We start from the raw sequence: 12,389 nt of genomic DNA, 5'->3' as shown, positions 1-12,389 counted from the left end.
GGGTGGGTGGGGGGGGTAGGGGCAGGACTGGGGGGAGGGACAGGGCAAAGTGACGCCCTGGAGTCCTGCCGCCATCAAAGATCAAGAATTGGGCTTCAGGATTCATCGGACCCACCAGAAGGATCAGCCCACAGGGGAGCTGTCCGCCAGGGGGGAAGCTAAGGAAGGACCTGCCTATCCCAAATCAGGAATCTGGGGGTTTCCCCCACTGACACTCCAGGCAACCCAACAAGGCCTCCAGTTCTTTGAGCTCAAGGGCCCCCCTCCCCTTGGGGCCCTCCTCCCCATATCCAGCTCTTAGTCTCAGACTCCAGTTTCTAGCCCTCTCAAGCCCAAGTACTCAGTCTCAGCACCCTGCCGTCCAGGTTCTCAGTTCCCAGGTTCTGACCCACAAACACCACTACAACCACTAGTCCTGGGACATTTGCCAAAATCTCTAGGAGGGAGATCAATCCTTTGGGATATGCCCCCTGGCATAGCAGTGTGAGCCCAGACCCCTGACCCCTGGGCTCTGAGAATTCCCAGCCCCCTCAACCTCCTTTGTGTGAAGAACATCCCCTCCTCCCAGGCCGTGTGGTTGGGGGCCAAAGGGGAAGCCAGCCCCGGCTGTGCCCCCGGCCCCCACCACCTCCCTCCTCACCGGGAAGCACCCCTGGCCTTTGGGCCTCTCTCCCTGGCCCCCCTCGGCCCCTCCTCCTGGGCCGCCCTGATGAAGGAGCCAGATGCCATCAAGCTGTTTGTGGGGCAGATCCCAAGGCACCTGGAGGAGAAGGACCTGAAGCCAATTTTCGAGCAGTTTGGCCGAATCTTCGAGTTGACCGTCATCAAGGACAAGTACACCGGGCTGCACAAGGGTGAGGGGCTGAGGGACAAGACTCGACGGGAGGCATTGACTAGAGAGTATGTGGATCATGAGCTGGAAAAGCTCTGGGGGATGGGTCAAGGAAGACGAAAGGTGGGAGCTGAGAATATTGAGGGACCAAAAAGGTGGTAATGGGGTCAGGGGGGCTTTGGGGAATAGAAACAGCAGGTGGAAGGAAGCATTAAATAGCCCAGAAAAGCTCAGCTCTGGTCAGGGGTCCAGAGAGAGAGGCTGGAGGCTTACATAGAATTAGGATCTGAGCTGAGGGGGGGGGGGTGCCTGAGAAGATGAGTACAAGAGCAGTGCTGCTAGGGAGTAGGGAGGGTAAAGAGCAACAGGAATGAGATCTGGTTTGGGGGTGGGGTGGAGAAGAAGCTAATGAAGAAAGAGTGGGCAGAAGCAGTTTGAGAGTCTAGGAAACCCCTGAATAAGGGAGTGGGGGGGGGACAAGGATCAGGTTCAAAGAATTGAGGTGAAGAGGAAGAGCTAGAGTGAGGTCTAAGGAGCTGAGAAAGGAGAGCCTGAGGTTAGGAAATGAGACCTGGGAAATATCCAGGAAGTGTGAGGGGCATGGAAAGCTAGGAGTGTTAGATAAAACAGAATAGTATCCAGGACTGTCTAAGGGGAATTCAAAGTGGGGAAAAGTTTATAGAGGGCCTGGGACTGAAGCATGGGGTCAGACCACGGTGAGCACCAACATCAAGGCTCAGCACCCCACCTGGCACCACCCAGGCCTGCCCTAAGATAAGGTTCTTCCAGGCAACTACTTTTTCCTTTTCCTACCTCTCTGATCCACTCTCCACCCACCCATATTTCTTTCCATGGGAGAGACAAAGAGGGATCTGGAGTTGGAAAGTAATTAGGAAATGATGAAATATCAGAAAAGTAGGATAGTGGTGACAGGAAAGAGAGATGAAGAAAGCTGGAGGAGACAGAAAAGGAAAGGGAAAGCTAAGGGAGGGGGATAGTGACATTCACTTGTCTGGAGACTCCTTTGCCCCGTCTTCTCCCAAATACAAGGCTTCATCTCCTACCTTCTTATAGAGTTTTCCCTCCATCCCCACCTCCCTCCCTTCAGGATCTCAGCCCTCTTCTCCACCCAGATCAACATCCATCTCTCACAGAATGTCCTACTCGGTCCACTTCCCCATTTCTCCTTTCCCTCCTTCAGCTAGCTAAAAGATGTCAAGAAGGAAAGGGAGAGACTTGCCCAGGCTGAGGGAAGGCCTCCTGCCCTCAAGCCCCCACACTGAGGAGCTCTTGGGGAGGGGAGGGAGGGGAGGTTGGGTGACTCATACCCCCACCCTATCTTTTTGCCAACACCCCACCCCCCAGGATGTGCCTTCCTGACATATTGTGCCCGCGATTCAGCCCTGAAGGCGCAGAGCGCCCTGCACGAGCAGAAGACGCTTCCAGGGGTGAGTCCTAGCCTCAGCAGGGTCAGTACTTGCAGGGCTGTCTACTTGGAAGTAGTAGGGGGACTCCTGGTGCCCCTTCCCAGCACTCAAGAGCCAACTTCTACACAAGGTGTACCCAAGATCACAGGTTATCCAAAAGGATTTTTCTCATTCCCAATTATCAGGAAGTCCTTCCTCTGTCAAACCTCCATCCTTCCTATCCATTGCCTCTCATGCTCAGCTTAGTAACTATCAGGGCAGTAGTCTTGTGGTAAAGGGTAGATCCGACCTCTGTTTCCTGCTTCGCAACTTACCCAAAGACTATCCCCCAGAGGCTTAGTTGATTCTGGACTGAAGGAAGGTTTGCTCTCTGAGTGCCAGTTGGGATGGGCAGGAGGCCCCCAAGGGCACTGTATCCATGGCTGAAAAGGAAGCATTAGCCAAAGTGGGTGTGAGGTGGAAGGGGTGGGGAGTTTCTATGGTGACCTGAGAAATAGGGAGCACCTGCTGGATTGGCATCTCAGTGCCAATTTCAGACCTTTGACTGGCCTAACTTGTGCCCCTATAACAGACTGAGGGAGCTGACAGTCCCAGAATACCAAGCTGGGTCAGGACATGGACAGGGCTGAGCTAGGGAGGTGCCTTAGATGGGAGGGACAGACTTTTGTCTGATACTAGGCCCTTCTACCATTCTGGGGAAACAGGCCTGGTTTGAGCAGATATGCTGAGGAAAGCAAAGGGGGTTCCCAAAAGAGAGGCCCTGTTCCCCACAAAACAACGTTTCTTTGTTCCTAATCTCAGTCTTATAGATTGTCACAGGGCCAGTTTGGAAATTGAAGCCAAAAGGACAGAATCCTAGGTTCAATATAGGTTAGCCAGCTCCCTCCTACCCCCAATCATCACATCTCCCCCCATTCCCCCTTCACTCCTGTCCCCCTCCCAGACAAGTGATCTCTGCCAAGGGAAGAAAATGCTCTAGTCCCTCTTGCTATACTCAGTATCCCCTTGTATTCAGCCTATGACTGCCAGAAAGTCTTTCCTGGGACCTAACTTCTCTTCCATCTGCTTGAGCCTCTGCTCCTCTTTCTGGAGATGGAAAGTGGATCTTGCCCTTTTTTTTAGAGAGAGTGTAATATAGTGATGATAGGGAAAGAGAGCCAGGAAGACAGGCTAGAATAAGGCCATTCTAGCAGCCTCCTGCCTGAACCCCTTCATAGATCCTTAACTCGACACTCCTACAACCTTTTAATCTCATTAGCACTACCAAGGGAGAGGAGTTTGGGAAGAAGGAATGATACCCTTGTACGCTTTCCCCATGCTCTCACCCCAACCCTCTCACAGAATGAGCCACACTCATGACTCCATAAAGTTGATGGACGTAGTACATTGGGTCTGTGGGCTTGAGGGTCTATAGGAACACGTATATCTCTGCATTTGCATGTATAAGTACCTCTGTGTGGTAGTGTGTTTTGGAGAGTACATGGACATTGGAGACTTCTCTTCTATCCCTTCTGTTTTTCCTTTCATTTTTTTCTCAGTGGCTCTGAGATACACTTCCTGTAAGAGCGGCCTCCACTTCTGTTCCTGCCTCTGTGTGTGTATCTCTTTTGTCTCTATTTCAGAGAGTTTTGGGTGGGGGAGAGGAGGGAACCTGAGGGAGGAAGGAAGACTGGTAGGAGCAAGGCCCACATTGGATTCAGAGCAGACCAGTTTAGGGTCTATCCTGGACTCTGGCTTAGAGTCTGGCCTCTTCCCTGGGTGCCTGAGACTGCTCAGGCAAGAAGGAAAGAAGCCATATTCCCTCTCTTTCTTGAACAGATAAGGTGGGGGATGGGGTTCTAGGAGAGCTGGGGGCCAGGTTAATAATTGCCCAGGGTAGGCCCTATAGCACCTGCCTAAAGTTCAGTTCACCATTAGCTTTCAAATTGGAGAACATAATCCAGGGCTTCTAAAGACTTGGGGGCAAGGAATGAGTTAAGCACCCCTGGGGTAAGCCTTGAAAGTCAATACCCCCAACCAGGGCATTTGGGGGAGTAGGACTAGGGTACTGACAGGGGTTGGGGGAGCAGATGTCTGTGCCCAAGGCCCCGCCTGGCTCTTTGTGTCTCCCCCCACCTCCCCCTCCCTCAGGTCTTTTCTCCTGCCACCTGCCTTCCTTCCGAGCTTCATTGTTTCCCCACAGACAGCCTTTGTGTGTGCGTGTGTGTATGTGTGTGCGTGTACGCGTGCGCATACACAAGAGGAATTCTATTGGGAAGTTCTTCCTAATGTCTCCCCACTATCCCTCCTCTGACAGGCCCCCTTTATGGCTCTCTCCTTCCCCTCCCCCTTGTTTTCCTCACCCTAGAAATTGAAAGGAACCCACCTAATAGGATGAGGCCTGGGGGTTATATGCTCTCATTCTTCTTTCCAAGAGCTCCCAGAAGTGGCACCCCCAGCAGGCCCTTGGCTACATCCTCAATAGTGGGATGTGGTCTCAAGGAGACATTGATGATACCTCACTCACATTCTATTCAGACCTAAGGCTCTGTATTTGAAAAAATAATTTTACCCAGTGAGTTCCTGTGGGGTTATTATTGCTAACTACTATTACCCATCATAGGTCATATATTCTTTACTTGAAGGGCTTGAATTTTGGCTAGGAAACTTGGATATATCACTGGGGAAGCTTCGCTTTGGGTGAATAGACTTAGGAATATTTTGGTGGAGGGGGGAAGCCTAAGCATTGCTAAATACAGGGACTTTGGTGTCAGCAGGAAGGATTAAGAGCTTATGTTTTGGTGCTGAGTCCTAAGCTATACCTGTCTGAGGTGTGTATAAATAGACCCTTCTTGTTCTGGAAGCCCCATAGAAGGCCTGTCACCTGGCCAGTGGTAGCTAGGGAACAGGGGCCCCAGTGGGTGCCTGGTTGCCAGGTAAACAGGGCACATCTGGACTCCGGGGAGGGGGCAGGTGTGCCCAAGCTGAGCTAACAAAGCTAGAGCCTCCCACAGGAAGGATGAGAAGAGAGGCTGGAAATGGGGGATTTAGGGGCTCCGAAGGGGGTTGTTTGTGGAGTGAGAACAGCCTTTCTAAATGTTGATCCTTTGCATTGGTGTGTCTAGAAGCCTGTATTGCACACTTGTGTGTACTTCTTCGTACTCTGTATTTATCTTAATCAGTAGATACTTCTTGTGTCTGCAGGCATGTGTGGATTTATGTTTTATCTCCCCTGTGAGGAGAGAGAAAAATGCCTTCATTTCCTGCTTCAGAGGGTTCTCAGGATCCCCAGGTTCCCTTTTCATTCTCTCCTGCTCTGGCTGCCTCCTTTTCTGAAAGCCTCAGTTTCCCCATCCACCATAAGAAAAGTCCCCAGTATCTATCTTCCAATGATGGGGGCTCAGAGCCAGGAACAGGAACTCCCTGGACTCCTATTTTTAATCTTATTTCTCTCTTGGGGATGAATGGGAAACTGAGCAGGATGGCAAAGTCTTGAGGGGATCTCCTGTTTGTCATTTCTTATGTTCAAGTGAAAAGAGAGAATGGTGGAGATATCCAGAGGCAACTCTGACCCCCTGCACCTCCCCAACAAGAACACCTCCTCGAGAATTCCACACCCAGGAGAGGCTAAACACAGACACACTCCACCCTCACCTCCCTAAGCGGCTTTACCTTGGATGGGATAATCCTGGATTGGCAGAGGAGAGAGATTGCTTGGGAGGGAGCAGAGAGAGAGAGAGGATTTGGGTAGTTTTTTTCCTATCCTCCCTCCACCTCCACCAGCTGCCCTCTGATCTGATGATCCAGGAAGAAACTGGATCCATTGGCCCCTGGCTTAGGGATAAAATCATGGTAAGATTTAGGTGTTACTAGATGTTAGGAATGTGTAAGAGAATTGGGGAAAGACCCCAGCAAAACCTAATCAAGTGGTATTTGGTTTTTGTTTTTACCTCCAGACTAATCCTGAACAATCAAACAGTGGAAACTAGGGACACTGAGGTGAATGCCATTGAAGAGAGGGACCGATAAAGGGTGGGAGAAATGGGCAGGGTATGGTTTGCCTCTGTCCAGTTAATAACACCTGAAAACAGGATGACAGGCTAGGGAGGTTTCAGAGACTATCCACTCCAACCTCGGCATTTTATAATATAATCTGAGGCCAGAGGAGAAATGATGAGGTCAGAGTAACATGGTCCGCACTCCCCTGGTTTGTGACAGTTTGGAGACTAGAACCCAGGACATCCTCCTAGGGCTCTTCATGCCTCCCTGCGCTGTGCCTATCTGTGTCTTTTCTACCCCTCCTACCTCGCCCCATCTTGAAGGAACTCTCGAGAAATGCAAAATAACATACAGTTGAATGTATTTTCTCTTTGAATCAACTCTTCAGGCATTGTTTATAACAAAATGGCCAGGGCTAAGGGAATGACAGAAATGAAAGGGGGAACCTCTGGGTGTGACTGGGGGAAGGTAGCAAAGACTACAGGATGGGCATTCCCCACCTCTCTCCATGGATGGCTGTTTCAGTTACTCAGTTCTTTTACCTCTCCACTAGTCTCTTAAAATGTCTCACTCCCTTGTTCAGAAAGTGTACTGTAAAGGGCAAAAATAAGGTCCTCCCACCAGGAGCAAGGGATTCAGGAGAGAAGAAAGGCTGAGAATTCCTCCATTTCCACTGAGCATTGAACAAAGAGAGAAACCACAACAGGAGGTTGAGAGGTTAGAGATCAGGAGAACTTACTAATATGTAGGAGATGTGATTAGGGGAGGACTGCTAGGGAGGTTGGGCCAGCATCAAAGATTTCTCCATTTGGAAGAGATAACTGGGTATTTGAATTGGAGGAGGGGAGACAGGAGAATGGTTGGATTGACCCCCAAAAGGGCCTTTGCTTCTCTTCTCCCTCTGGAATAAGGAAGGTTTCCTGTTCCCCTCTCCTGTGCTCACTGCCCAGCCCCCACTAAATTTTTCACCCCCAGCATCCCCCATTCTCCCCACCCCTTCTCTGGGTGTGTTGAGCGCCAGAAGTGATGACGTCACTGGTCGCCGGGGCGACAGGGACGGATAAATCAGGCTGAGTGGGCGGTTGCCATGGCGTGCATTCTCCCGTTGCCACGGTGACTGGGCATCTGCTCCCTTTGTGCTGCCCAAGATCCTTCCCCCTGGGGTCAAGGGGTGTAGGGGGGTGGTGGAAAGGAGGCAAAGAGACCCCTAAGGGCAAGGAGGAAGCCAGGGGATCTATGGGGTTTTCCCTTGGTCTGGAGCCCTCTATGGGGTTTCCATTTGTCCAGGCTGTCTGTGGGATCTCTCAATCTGGATAATTTATGGGATGCCTCTGTATCCCCTGATTTTTCAAATTGAGCTGGCCATGGTTAAAAATTATTCGGTTGGCTCTGTCCTATACCAGCATCATTCTTGCTCCTGCTTTCCAAATCCTGATGCTGTGCCCCCCCAGGAGAATCTCCTCCCCTCGAATCCTCTCCCTCCACAGCCCTCTAATCTCCCCAGGTCCTAATCTCAAGGAAGGACTCATTCCTCCCTTCTCCCTGACCCCAGGCCAACTACCTGTGATTTGTGGAGGGAGAATGACTTGGACTGGGAAGTCAGCACCTCTTACCCCTCTCCATAGGCCCAGCCTGAGGCTGGCTGGAGAAGGGTCCCCAGCAGCTCCATTATTTTCTCTTCTTCAGATGAACCGGCCTATCCAGGTGAAACCAGCAGACAGCGAGAACAGAGGAGGTAGGCATTCTCCTTAGCTATCTTTCTTCCTCATTCCTCGAGCTAGCTCCCATTGTCCTGGTTATCAGGCCACTCAGAGCCTAAAGGAATGAAAGGAATATCCTCTGTAAATAAAAACTGGGATTTCCAAAAGGTTCTGGGACTAGGCAAAAGGAGTAGGGGTTGTTGTAATTGTGCAGTTGGGGAAACTGAGATCCTGACAGAACTAAGATGAGGGTTTTGTCTTGTAGCCCGGCTCTTGCTTTCCCTCTTGTTTTTTCTTCCACTTCATATTCCTAAGCATTTCATTCCTATGGGGTTTGGGCAAAGGGTATATAGGGTCAATACAAAGCTTAAGATGGGTTGGAATTAGCCTGCCTCCCCTCCCATCCCATACTCCCATTGTGGTGGCAAATTGAGGAAGAAGCCTCTGAAGGCCACTTCTCTTCTCCGACCATACTCCCAGAAGACAGGAAGCTCTTTGTGGGGATGCTAGGGAAGCAGCAGACGGATGAGGATGTCAGGAAGATGTTTGAACCATTTGGGACCATTGATGAGTGCACCGTGCTCCGGGGACCTGATGGGACCAGCAAAGGTAACCTGCTTTTACTCTCTTTCTCCTGACCTCCACACACTGGCAGTGCTCCTCTCTTTGTGTCCCTCTGGTAACATGTGGGAGCCTGCTCACAGGGCCTAGGCTTGCCTTCCAACAAGAAGGGGTGAATATGGGAAAATTCAGAGGACTTTTCTCCAGCATCTTCATTCCGAGTGGGAGGAGGGAGAAGTGGTGATGATAGAGTAGTATGTGGAAGGAGAGCAATCACCCCTTTGTGCTCTCTCTTTCTCTTTTCTCTCCCCTCTCCCAGGCTGTGCCTTTGTTAAATTTCAGACCCATGCAGAGGCCCAGGCTGCCATCAACACTCTCCACAGCAGTCGGACCCTCCCGGTGAGAACCTTTTCCCACTTTCCTTCACTCTCAGTGGTCCAAGCTATGATCCCCACCTAGCCTAAGCCCTCACCCTGGCCATCTGTGCCAATGGGTCGAATGTAGCTACTCTGAACTGTGCTGGCATTTCAAGTAGCCCCATGCCTCCTTATCCCTTATCCTGTGTGGTGGCATGGGCTTATACAATTTAAGAGTATCAGCTCTCAACTGAGCTGTTGATGGGAAGGACCTGTGGCACCAATGAGGCTTTAAAAGGAGAAATTCCCTGCTCCTCCAACAAGAAAGTTTTAGTTTGCCTCAGTCTGCTTTCCCCTGGTACAGGACCAGGGTAAAGAAGCAGCAGGCTCTGGTGTGGAGGGAGGGGCCAAATAGAAACAAGGCTGGGATTATAAACATTTACCCCACATAATCCACAAATCAGATCATCTAAAGTTGATGTGATGATGGCCATGATGGCAATGATAATCCCTTGAATTTCAATAACACTTTTACTTTCCCAGAACCTTCAGGTCTCTTATCTCCTTTTGTCCTCTTAATGTCATTTTTTTTTTAAACCCTTACCTTCCATCTTGGAGTCAATACTGTGTATTGGCTCCAAGGCAGAAGAGTGGTAAGGGTAGGCATCTTAATGTCATTTTGAAGGAAGGAAAGAGGTCCTAGAAAGATAGCAAATGCACCGAGAGACAGTGGAGAATCACGAAGAATTAACAGGCTAGAGCATTAGGTGGAATCTTGTAAGATGAAATTTGATAGGGATAAATGTAAAGTTTTCCATTTGGGCTCAAAAATTCATATTTACAAGTACAAGATAGGAGAGGCACAGTTAGTGAGCAGAACATTTGAAAAGGCCCTGGGAGTTAGGGTGGATGGCAAGTTCCATTAGCATTAATAGCATGATATGGCTCAAAAAAGTATTGTGGACTTTGAACCCCCATCACTCCAAGTAAAAATTGACAGACCAGATGCTCTCTGCCTTGGTCAGAACACAGCTGTGGTACTAGGGTCATTGTGGGTACCGTAGTTTGGCAAGGGCTTTGATAAACTAGAGAACATCCAGACACGACAATGAGGACTAGGAAGGGACCTTGAGTCTATGCCCTATAAATATTCCCAGCGAGTGAGTTGGGCAGGCTTAGGAAGAAAGCCACATCTCAGGTGTACAAAGGGCTGTCATGTGGGAGTGAATGGGGATCTGTGTCACCCCAGAAGCAGACTGAGGCTTGATGGCAGGAAAAAAAAGTCCTAATTCAAGAGTTCTCAGAAATGGCCTGCCCAGGGAGGTAGGGGCTGGGGCAGAAGGGGAGAGTCTTTTTACTCTGCAGTTTGGGTTACACTAGGTGGCTGTTAAGGTCTCTTCCAACTTTGAAATTCTATGATTCTGAGATGATTTTCCTTGTCTGGAGGCCTCTTTAAGGTCCAAAGAGGTTTGTTTATTGATTGATTCTAAGAGCCATAGAGTAGAACTTTACCTGAGCCTGGGATGTCCTTACTCCTTAGGAGTGCTGGTAGGTAGGATGCTCGACACCACTTATGGTGTTACCCTCCTGCTGTGGACACAGGTGAGAAAAGGCTCAGAGTGGGCAGCTGGAGACCTTCTATTTCCTCTGACTGGTGCCCAGTAGGAGAGGAAGGCCCTGGGACTTTTGTCATCTGACCCCTGCTGGGTGGGTCTTTGTCCCCAGGGAGCCTCATCCAGCCTTGTGGTAAAATTTGCCGACACGGAGAAGGAACGAGGCCTTAGACGCATGCAGCAGGTGGCCACCCAACTGGGCATGTTCAGCCCTATCGCCCTCCAGTTTGGAGCTTATAGCGCCTACACCCAAGCCGTGAGCACCCACCTCTGTCCTTCCCATACTTCCCACTCCTCCCTCCTCCCTGATGGCCCAGGCTCATCCGCAGGCCTGCTCCCCCTTCCCTTCCTCCCTGGCCCTGAGACCAACCCTGCCCTGTCTGCCTTCCTTCCTCCACCCCGGGGGAAGGCCCTGGAGGGGATGCCCAAGAGCCCAGCCCCACTCACCCATCTCCCCTCCAGCTGATGCAGCAGCAGGCGGCCCTGGTAGCAGCTCACAGTGCCTACCTCAACCCCATGGCCACCATGGCGGCCGTACAGATGCAGCACATGGCTGCCATCAACGCCAACGGGCTGATCGCCACGCCCATCACCCCCTCCTCAGGTAAGAGCGGGCTTTGGGAGGGGGAAGCACAAGAGGCCGGAGGGGGCCCAGGAATGGGGGTGCAAGGGAGGGGCGACCCAGGATTGGGATCCCCTTGTTTGATGAGCAAGACAGGGGCACTCACCTCCTCACCCTTCAGAGCAGGACCCTACCAATTCCTTGTGAGAACTCTCCATCTGTCACTCCTTGTGTGTCTGCGTGTCTGTCTACTTCTCTGTCTGTCCCTTTCTCCTTAGGAACCAGCACCCCTCCTGCCATCGCTGCCACGCCTGTCTCTGCCATCCCTGCAGCCCTGGGTGTCAACGGCTACAGCCCTGTGCCCACGCAGCCCACTGGGCAGCCAGCCCCCGACACCCTTTATCCCAACGGTGTCCACCCTTATCCAGGTGGGCTAGGCTAGAGAGACCTTGGCTGGGCTCTGCCTCTGGGCCCCTCCCCCCCCCAAGCCTGGCCTCTAACAGCCCCTTGTGCTGCTCTCCCCAGCCCAGAGCCCAGCAGCCCCTGTGGACCCGCTCCAGCAGGCCTATGCAGGAATGCAGCATTACACAGGTGAGCTCCTCAGGGCTTCCCTACCCTGTGGGAAAGGGCAGGAGGAAGCGAATGAGGAGAGCAGCTTCTGGTTTGGGGCCTGAGAAGGAAGGAGGGCAGCTCCCTGGATGCCTTCAGGACCGTCAGGGCTCAGTGACCCCGGGGTGGGGGTGGGGGTGGAAGGTTCCTTCTGGCATCTTTCAGTTCTAGAGAGACCCCTGCTGGGCTGGGCTGGAAGGGGTGGGGGCCAGGCTGGCCATGGGTCAGGGAGAGCCCCATTGGCTCTCTCTCCCCTCCCCTCCCGCCTCCCCCCAGCAGCCTACCCAGCAGCCTACAGCCTGGTCACGCCCGCCTTCCCTCAGCCTCCAGCCCTGGTCGCCCAGCAGCCCCCTCCACCCCCCCAGCAACAGCAGCAGCAGCAGCAGCGAGAAGGTATCTTTGGGTCAGGGGCACTTGGAAGATGGGGACGTGTCCTGAGGGGGCCTGGAGAGTGGGGGCTTCAGGCACAGCACCTTACTGCCGGGGAGTTTGGGGCCCACCCGTCTAGAAATGAAGAGGGGAATGGGAAAAAGCTACGGAGACTCTGACCTGCATCAAGGCAGGGGGGTTACCTCTAGACTCTGACCTGCTTCAGCCATCTTGGTCATTTTTTTCTCTGCCTCTCATTTCTCTGTTCCTGTCATCTCTCTCTCTCTCTCTCTCTCTCTCTCTCTCTCTCTCTCTCTCTCTCTCTCTCGCTCTCGCTCTCGCTCTCGCTCTCGCTCTCGCTCTCTCTCTCTCTCTCGCTCTC

The 12,389-nt window shown here is 51.9% G+C and overlaps 1 protein-coding gene across 1 annotated transcript in view; it reads left to right on the top strand.

Annotated features, from left to right (window-relative positions):
• Positions 1-709: 709 nt before the first annotated feature.
• Positions 710-12,389, top strand: part of CELF3 (CUGBP Elav-like family member 3) — a 17,637-nt gene continuing 5,957 nt past the window's right edge. Inside the window, exons 1-10 of the mRNA XM_044672706.1 lie at positions 710-854; positions 2,198-2,280; positions 7,924-7,972; positions 8,418-8,546; positions 8,818-8,897; positions 10,580-10,723; positions 10,930-11,071; positions 11,308-11,457; positions 11,555-11,620; positions 11,915-12,031. Coding sequence (XP_044528641.1) covers positions 710-854; positions 2,198-2,280; positions 7,924-7,972; positions 8,418-8,546; positions 8,818-8,897; positions 10,580-10,723; positions 10,930-11,071; positions 11,308-11,457; positions 11,555-11,620; positions 11,915-12,031 — 1,105 coding nt within the window. The remainder of the gene's footprint in view (positions 855-2,197; positions 2,281-7,923; positions 7,973-8,417; positions 8,547-8,817; positions 8,898-10,579; positions 10,724-10,929; positions 11,072-11,307; positions 11,458-11,554; positions 11,621-11,914; positions 12,032-12,389) is intronic.

The sequence above is a fragment of the Gracilinanus agilis genome, chromosome 4 (assembly GCF_016433145.1).
Source record: "Gracilinanus agilis isolate LMUSP501 chromosome 4, AgileGrace, whole genome shotgun sequence".
Classification (NCBI taxonomy): domain Eukaryota; kingdom Metazoa; phylum Chordata; class Mammalia; order Didelphimorphia; family Didelphidae; genus Gracilinanus; species Gracilinanus agilis.
The sequence above is the reverse complement of the archived record's forward strand: the minus strand, read 5'-3'. Positions and strand labels throughout refer to the sequence as shown.